General features: G+C 43.9%; 2 protein-coding genes across 2 annotated transcripts; one reads left to right on the forward strand and one right to left on the reverse strand.

Moving 5' to 3' along the window:
* Positions 1-1,257: 1,257 nt before the first annotated feature.
* LOC135428363 (uncharacterized) lies at positions 1,258-1,884 on the reverse strand. The gene has a single exon (XM_064682314.1). It carries the CDS (start codon positions 1,842-1,844, stop codon positions 1,296-1,298), a length of 549 nt encoding a protein of 182 aa, XP_064538384.1. The 5' UTR covers positions 1,845-1,884; the 3' UTR covers positions 1,258-1,295.
* Positions 1,885-5,100: 3,216 nt separating this feature from the next.
* Positions 5,101-7,303, forward strand: LOC135428361 (vitellogenin-1). Its single transcript, XM_064682312.1, has 2 exons — positions 5,101-5,581; positions 6,485-7,303. The coding sequence occupies exons 1-2, from the start codon at positions 5,132-5,134 to the stop codon at positions 7,175-7,177; spliced, it is 1,143 nt and encodes a 380-aa protein (XP_064538382.1). The 5' UTR covers positions 5,101-5,131; the 3' UTR covers positions 7,178-7,303.
* Positions 7,304-9,204: the final 1,901 nt, after the last annotated feature.

Raw genomic sequence — 9,204 nt, forward strand, 5'->3', positions numbered from 1 at the left:
ATTTCGGGCTAAATTTGATCTATACCCAAAATTGGCATATACTAAGCAATTTTGGGTATATAAGTTTATATAATTTTTATTTTGTATCATATTTGAAGGAGAAAATAGTTATGTTTGGCTTAAGGCTGACCCATTTTTTGGGTAACTGGAAACTTGATATGAATATAAATTTTCTTTTGGCTTGTAGCCTTGTTTGGGCATATTTGATTAATTGTTCTATATAACTTTATGGCAGTCATACTAAATGTTTAATACACTATTAAAATCCATAACACTTATAATATTGTCAATTTAAACACGAATTTTCTCCTACTATGCCATACCTTCTATATCATATGCCTCCTATGCGACAGTTTGGTAGGAAAATGTATACCTGTAAGGGTATTTCATCTTCGGTTTATATTTATAATTAAGATTCTTATTTTTCTGGTAATTCACGTTGCCAATCCTACCACATCCAGGGCATTTGGCAGTCGTATATTCTAAGCTTTGATTGCCATTCGACCTTTGTTATTGGCATTCAAGCGATTTGTTATTGGCATGTTTGTTGGGCAGCCACTTGTAAGCTAGTATCTGGAGTTCTCACGAGCTGATCGGCGTTCGCGTGCGTTGGGGGGTTGGCGCAGACAGAAGAAGATGTCAACGATGAGACCCCAATGGGCGTTCAGCCAAGACGCGACACATCCGCTCAGCAAACATATAAATAACATTTGATTGTCTTTGGTTGACAGTTGCCTGTGGACACAATGTGCAAGCGTGGCGGTTACCTGATGCGAATGCTCCTCTTGCTGGCGCTGGCGGCAGGCGAAGCTCTGCCCCACCAGAAGCAGCAGCAATCGCCGCAGCAGATAAGCAGCGATGCAGCGAGCCAACACCTGGGCAATGGTGCGTATGCGTAATGTGGGAACTATAATCAAAGTGAACTATAATATTTGTTTGTTACACACACACGTCCACAGACTATGGCCCGATAATGCACATCAGCTCCGCCGTGCTGCAGCTGGTGCCCGATGAACTAACGCATTTGGAGCTCTCGGGCCACGGCAGCGGCGGCTCCTCCCACCTCCCAACATACCTCCATGGAGCGGAGCCGCGTCTTAAGGTCAGCGATAATCTGGACTTTCAGGCGCACGGTCCGCAACGTGTACAGTCCCATGGACGCTAGACAGGACAAACAGGATACACATATGACAAACTTAGCTGATTTATTGACAAAAAAAATATATATGTATATATATTGGGTGAAAAAAAAAAAAAAATTTAGCTAGTAGAAACGTCGTCTATCTATCACAGGCTTAGTGCGAATCGAGCTGGTGCTCGAGCACATGCTGCTGATGCTCCAGCTCGAGCTGCTGCTCGATGTGCTCCTCCTCCAGCTGATGCTCCAGCTGGTGTTGCTCATGCTCCTGCCTATCCTTGAACTCGTAGAGCGTACTGTAGCTGAAGGCGCCCTTGCCATGATCAATGCCAGGCACCGGCTGCTCGTCATGATGCTGCTCCAGCTCCAGCTCCAGCTCCGGCTCCGGCTCGGGCTCGTAGTGATGCTCATGATGTTCGCTAGCCTCGGCATATTCGACGCCCGCATCGCTGCTGCCATAGTCCGCCGGAAAACTGTGCTCGCTCAGGTGCTCACCGAGGGCGCCCAGCTGCTCATGATCCGCATGGACACTGCTGGCGCCAAGATCCAGCTTGGCCAATGCCTCGCCGCCGCTCAAAGCGCCCGCATAGCTGCCCAGCAGTCCAGCCGAATGGACGCCAGCTGCCAGCTCGCCACCAATGTAGCCCGCCTGACCGCTCAGTGCCTGGGCCAGCAAGAGGATCAGTTTGAGACGCCAATTGAACATGTTGACTGTGGATTGATTGTCTGGAGCTTTTCTGTGTGTGTTGTGGTTACCGACGCGGCGAAATGGTGCAAGTCGACTATTTTCTTTTCGGCAAGAGCTCTGGCATTTATACGCTGGCTTTTGGCACACATTTTCCTGCATTTTCCAGCTGCAGCAACAACAACAACAACAATAACAGCAACAATATTGAGCTACGCTTTTGTTTGGCTTGGCTGGGCCATCCATGTTGCAATGGACATCTGCCGACGACGACGACGACGACGTCGACGGTGGCAACGAGGCGGCCGCTTAGCTGCAGCTGATAATTTTGTGCACTTATTGTGCAGATTACGTATACGCCAGCGCGGACAACGCGGCCAGCGCAGTCGGCTCGGGCAGCTCACCCAGGCGGCCAGCAATTGAGCCAAGCCAAGCTATGCCATGCCAAGCCAAGCCAGCCGGCTGACCATTGAATAGCCGCAATTATAGGAGGCGCCGACACCAAGCTCAACGCCACCGCAGCAGCTGTTGCAATGTGCGTATACGTAATATTTGCGGTTGGCCCCAGTTCTATGCAGGCGCGCAGCCGCGCAGCCGCGCTGGCTTGCATAATCGAATCATCGTCTTTAGTTTTCTTTTTACCTGCTGTCTATGCTGATCTTTTCAAGGCACCATCGATGCGGAAGCAGCTGCAACAACTCGCACTCACACGCCAAGTGGCAGCTAATTGAGTTGATCAACAAAACGGAAACGGATGGCCAAGAGCGTAAAATAGCGACGAGGGTAGCTCGATCCATGCTGAGCTGGAATCCAGGTATATATTTGGGGAAAACTAAGAGTATTCGATGTGCTTGTGATGCAACCTGTGCAAATACTACCAAATGCCACGCATTCGAGCGGCGGCAACAACCACTTTTGGGGTGGCAATTAAAAGCGTTAGCAGAGCGACCAAAATGCACTCACACACACGCATACAAATGCAATTGCAACAATACAGATACAATGCGAGTTTAAACGTTAGTTGAATACTCCCAACAATGCGCGCTCACTTGCCACATGTATCTCAAAGATTGCAGCAGTCACAATGGCAGAAATAACAGATACACATGCTTGGCCATAGATACATACATATGTGTATCTTTGTACTCTGTATCTTTAATTTGGCTGACAAACAATTTGCCATTGCCAAAGAAAATGTGCGATATTTTACTATTTGCATTGGTTTTTTTTTTTTTTTTTTGGGCATATTGTGTGTAGCCTGTGCAAAAATAGATTTAACATATTGTTATTATTGTTATTATAATAATCATCATTATTATTATCACTATTATTTTTAATGATAGCAGATTAGAACAATATGTAAGTCAGCTGGCAATATTTTTAATTCAATGTCCCAGACATGTGACTGAAGACATTGCATTGCCTGGCTCCTAAGCTTGCCTAATCTCTGCCTCCCTTTGATAACAAAATATCTCTTTAAATATATATTTCCTTCTATATAAAACCCATTCGCAGCAATTAGTAAATTGTAGATATGAAAAAGTGAGATAGCATAAACCATTGAATGCTTGCGAATACTCCAATAGCTGATATAGATTCCCTTTAATCCGATGAATGAATATGAATCATATATCATGTTTTGTTTACTCTTTATTCAAATCAGACGTTTATAGTGAGAATACACAAACAGAATATAATTTGGTGTACTCATTAAATTAAAATGAATTAGTGCAAAATATTTCTTGCAATTAAAAATAAAAGCACTTTGAATTATATGAATAAGTATTGTATGCGCATAAGTTGATATAAATATATATAGCGAATAATAGTTATTAACCATAAATTATTATAATTAATTTACTTTTTATGCATAGGTAATCGAGACATACGAAATTGCAATGCACAAAACACTCGCTGGCTGCTTAAATTAGGTGAAGCGAATACAAGTGAGTACAAGTGAATACATGGTGAGTGTTATAATTAGCTTGCACTTTTATTCATCAAATCTTTTGACACGTTGCCAGTGCAACAGCTACAAGCAACCACTTACCGTTGCCAGTGCGGCCGGCGGCTGTTGCTCGTAGCGTGCCAGCAGCAGCAACAACTAGCCACAACAACAGCAGCAGCGGCAGCAACAGCAACAATAATAATAGCAGCAAGTCAAGCGGGGCAGTGGGGCGCCCCACAAAACTTTTGCGCACACAAATTACCAATGTAATAAGTTGTTGCGGTTGTTGTTGTTGATGTTGTTGTTGCTGTTGTTGCTAGTGATTGCTGCGCGTACACCCACAAGCACAAGCACAAGCCCAAGCACAGCAACAACAGTAGCAACCGCCGCCAATGAGCCACTTTGTTATTAATTCGCATTTCGTCGGTAGCATTTCCTAACGCAAATACTTCAATTGTATACCCTAAGCTGACAAGTGGGCATAACTGTTTTGTGCACGTTTACGTAACAGGCAGCAGCAGCTAGCATATATATATATTTATTCTTAATCAGGAGGACGAGCTGAGTCGATAAAACGATGCTCATCTGCCTGTCCGTCTGTCGATCTGTACGTCCGCTGATCGATAATTATCGATTTTGAAACAAGTTTAAGTGTACGCAGATTTCGATGATTTCGATTCCGTTGCACCCTAAATTGAAGAGAACTTTATTGGATGCATAAATATATATATGTATATATATTTGCATGGCATCTTTCAGATCGGACAATAAGCAACGAGTTATTTAAGAGCGCATGTACTGTAGAGAGGAACTAACTGGAAGCAAGCGTGCTGGTGTGAGTGTGTGTGTGTGTGTATGCATGTATTGAAGGCAGCTGGAGTGTTTCTGACGCCTCTGTTAGAGGGTATCATCTGGTCGAGCACTCTCGGCTTGAGCACTTTTACTTGCTTCTTGTCCGTTGCTGCCATTTATTATTAATTTTTTTATTTTGGCCAAGTCGGGAGCACCCACAATGAGTTGCAGCAATGGGCCAGTAGCTGAGCTGGGAATGAACTGATCGCTGATCGCTGATCGGTGATCGGTGAACGGGGATCGGTGATCGGGGATCGGTGATCGCGGAGCGTTGGGCAAGCGTTTAGACAATTAGATTTGTGTTGGCCTGGTTATTAAACAGCTGGGCACGTGATGTGCGCCCATTGTAACTGGAGCAGCTGATTAAGCGAAATTCTCATGCAGAAGACCAGATACTGATGGCTGTTGTGTGGCGTTGACAAATATTGGCATGAACGCTTGACCCATTGTCAAGGGCTATATAAGGGTGTACCGCTGGCGCAGCTAACAACAGTCGTCCCCCAACAGAATGACGCCCTTGGCCTGGTTACTACCGCTGCTCGTCACGCTGGGCGTGGCCAGCGGCCAGAATGCAACTGGTGCGGCCAGAAGGAGCCCGGCGGCCCTGCGCTTGCAGCTGAACCAGCTGCAGAATCAGCTGCGTGGCTTGGTGTTCGGACTGCCGCTGGACATCAGCGTCTCAACGCTTACGTCCATCTGCAGCACCATCATGGATCTGGGCCTGGTGCAGCCGAAAGTCATACCAGATATATCGCTCATGAACTTCCAGCTGCGTCCAGATGCCTGCACCAATGTAAGCATACCACTCACCCGGGCCAGGGAGCTGTGGAATACGACGGGCTTCTATCAGGACAGACCCACGGTCATCTTTATTACCGGCTGGGGCTCATCCATCGATCGCTCGAACAGCGGCCCTGTGGCCAAGGCGTATGCCTGTCGCAATGACTCCAACTTTGTGGTGAGTTCGTCTTTTTGTCTGAATTGGCAAGTGAACATGTTCAATTCCAAGGCCGCTCTTTTTTTTTAAAGAAGAACGAAAAGTAGCAAAAGTCAACTTTTTTAAGCAATGCTCTTTATAATGACTCTTCAACTTAAAGTATATTCAAATCAAAGATGAACCGGTTTCTCAGTAGATTAAGTAGATGTATTTTCAATTCAAAAATGAACTAGCTCATAATTAACGAGTTTAACTTTACCATTATTTACCTTTTCTACTAGTTCTTAATCATTTTCAATTTGATTGGTCTCTTTTAATGCTGCGATCTGATTACGTCCAAATTGTAAGCAGCCTGCATTAGGCATTTAATTTGAAGATTTAGCTTCATCTTAAGCAGGGCTGCGAGCCCAGAGAAAAGAAGTCGCTGGTTCGATTTGGATTCCCTGCCTTTTTGGTAGCCTGGTTTTACATATTCCTAAACTCAGGCTTGTCTATGAAGCAATTAAATTTTGAATTTACAAATGCCCGTTCTACTGAAAATATTGCAGGCCGTAGATATTTTCATATCGAAATGGCGGGCTAAATTTGATCCATACCCAAAAATGGCAGCTATTGAATAGAGTTAGATAAATTGGATTAGATATTTGTACCTTAAAGCTGTTTCTCTCGAAATGTATTAGTTTCAAACCGAACGATTTTGTTTTTGGGGTAATCGATTTGATTGATTGTAATTCCGGGATGGAACCGGTTCGGCTTAAAATCGGTTGCAGGCCCTGATCTTAAGTAGAAACTGAACTTAAGTGTAAACTGAACCAGTTCGCATTCACAAGCGATGAACTAGATGGATGAATAATAATTAAAAAAAAGTATTCAATATAGAACTTGCTCTGGAATTTGTAAATCTATTTAAATACCCTTGGACAGGTGCTGGATGCAGCCAACTTTATAACTACCCTGTACAGTTGGTCGGCGCTCAACACGGAGGCCATTGGGCTCTATGTGGCCCAGGCGCTGCTCCAGCTGGATCGGGAATATGTCGAGACGAGCGTGCACGTGATAGGTCACAGCTTGGGCGCCCAGATAGCGGGCTCTACGGGTCGCAACTATAAGTTGTTAACGGGCGGATCGCTGCTGACGCGCGTCACCGGCCTGGATCCGGCCAATCCGTGCTTCTACGATGGCAACGAGCTGCCGGGCGTGCGCAGTGGCGACGCCAGATATGTGGACACCATACTCTCCAATCCGGGCATTGCCGGCACTGCCGATAGCACCGGCGACGGCAGCTTCTTTGTGCAAGGCTTGGCCCACCTCAACAGCGGCTGCTCGGGCGTGAATGCAGTGAGCTGCTCGCATCAGCGCGCCGTTGACTATTACGTGGAGTCTGTCTATCCAAATAATACGGCTAACTTTTTGGGCAGACGCTGTGCAAACTATGTGGACCTATGGACAGGCAGGAGCTGCAGCAGCACCAACCCAGCCATAATGGGCTTTGCGGCCACAGCTCTGGGCACGTTCTATGTGGACGCCAATGCAGCTGAGCCCTATGGCACGCATGCCGATCCGGAGACCTTTACGTCCGCCCAAAGCACTTGCGGCACTTGCGATGCTGAGGCCTAAAAGTGTCAAAAAGCATATCAAAATATATATGTATATTATTTTGTTCTCTCTTTTTCTTTTCCATATTTATCCAACTATAAAAGCTAACCAAATGAATGAATATTAAAACAAAAAAGGTGCACATTATCTGAATATTGTTCTTGAAATGCGCTGGCAATTATTTTACGGTCCAATTGCGGGCAGTTCTTTCTATAGAAATGATATTATTTAGAGTCTAGCCCAAAGTAATCCTTGATCATTAGCTATTTTATATTGCTACCTGGAAATAATAAGAAGTGTGCTCTGACCTTCGCAAAACTATTTTTCAGCCCATTTCCACTTGCTTATGTTAGGTTTTCGTGTGAAACGTGAGCTCTAACAATATATAAAAGAATATAGAATAGAATAGAATATAGTTTTAGGGGACTCGATTCATAAAGGAAAAAGAGTATTTTAAAGTGTTGTCCGTATGTGTGTTCCTCTGTCCCTATGCACTTGAATACCGGACCATCCCTAAGGACACAGCCAAAAAGATGCGACCACGCCCACACAAATTGATAAAAAAAAATTCTTCAAGGTCACAGTCGAGCAACCACTTTGGAGAGTAAGTTAATTTATAGTTCCAGTGTAAACTGAAGTCGTTGGAAATTATTTATTATTTTGTAAGACTGAGAAGATATGTTAAGATTTATATAGCATATATTAGTTTAATACTTATTAGTTTATCATCAAAATACAACATTTTAATTTTGTTCAGTCAATGGGATTTAGATTGAAAGTCCAACTAGACGCTGTGCATGTGTTTTTCTACATTATTTGCTCCATAACAAGAAATCGAAACAAATAATGTGACTGATGTTGATGTAAGCGAGATCAAATAGAACCCGGCAATTGCATATCATAAATAAATTTTTGATAATTCGTTTCGATTTCAAGCACTTAGCAATGGGAAATTCCATATCATGCATTTTTGCGTGTCATGCAAATGTTGTGCAGCACAAACGAGTGAATACCCTGCCTTAAGTATTCATATGTCGCCTGTTTAAATACAAATTCAATTTCAATTCAAATACTGCTCACAACTTTAAAAGATTTGAAAAGCATTTGAACTTGACAATTTTTGAAAATTTATTTACTGAACTCTGACTAGAACTTTAGACAGGGCATTTCAGGGGCCGGCACTCGTGTTCCGCCTCGGGAATTTGGGAGTGCGCTGATGTCAACTTTGTGTTCTTTGTGACGTCTGTGTTCGGGGCACTCCAAATGGGGCGGCTGTCGTACGACTGCAGCATAGTAATAGCTGCGGAATACCCCCATTAATATGATATACTCGTCGACAGCGTATATTAAAGCATATACCCTAGGAATGGTGCAGTAAGAACGATATTGTCACGAAGGTTGCCCACTCACAAAAAAGCTCTGATATTTTGTCACTTTTGTTTATTCGCAATCAGCGTATTATTTCAGATTTGAGCACTCGAGACGAGTCGAGGTGAATGAGTATGCTGTAGACATTATTAGAGGAACACTTATGTTTGAAATTGAATTCGGGTTAGGAATTGAAATACAGTTGGCGCTATTCGAATATGAGGGGCATATTTTCTATATATTCCATATGCTCTCTGGCGACAACTGCTTCGATTCGGATTGAGATTTAAAACAATTAGTATTTAAATTAGATGCATATGGACAGGGGAAGTGCAGTGTGAGTGAGTGTGTGAGAGAGTTTGTGTGTGTGTGTGTGTGTGTGTGTGTGTGTGTGTGTGAGTGAATGTTGATGTTGAATCTAATTAAGAGACAAGTGCACCTTATCTGATTACTGTGATGCGAATGAAATACACCTATATGGTCACACGACTTGAATTGTTGTTTGCTCGCACCGCACTCTTCTCACTCACTCTCTCCCTATATATACATATCTATATGGGGTGTACTGCTCGCACTCACTCTCTCCGTATTCTCTCTGTTTATGTGTGTGTGTGTGTGCGTGTGCGCGCCTGCGGCAACAGGCCTATAAATATTCGTTCCGCACAATTTTCGGCATTCAC

Source organism: Drosophila montana, unplaced genomic scaffold (genome assembly GCF_035044405.1).
Source record: "Drosophila montana isolate Dmon_TW-CO22-7 unplaced genomic scaffold, ASM3504440v1 contig_2481_1, whole genome shotgun sequence".
Taxonomy (NCBI): Eukaryota; Metazoa; Arthropoda; class Insecta; order Diptera; family Drosophilidae; genus Drosophila; species Drosophila montana.

Excerpts from the sequence above, each read along its gene's own strand:
- LOC135428363 (XM_064682314.1), bottom strand. The coding sequence starts at position 1,844 with ATGTTCAATTGGCGTCTCAAACTGATCCTCTTGCTGGCCCAGGCACTG.
- LOC135428361 (XM_064682312.1), top strand. The coding sequence starts at position 5,132 with ATGACGCCCTTGGCCTGGTTACTACCGCTGCTCGTCACGCTGGGCGTG. Across the intron at positions 5,582-6,484 it reads GCAATGACTCCAACTTTGTG|GTGCTGGATGCAGCCAACTT; the intron begins GTGAGTTCGTCT and ends ACCCTTGGACAG.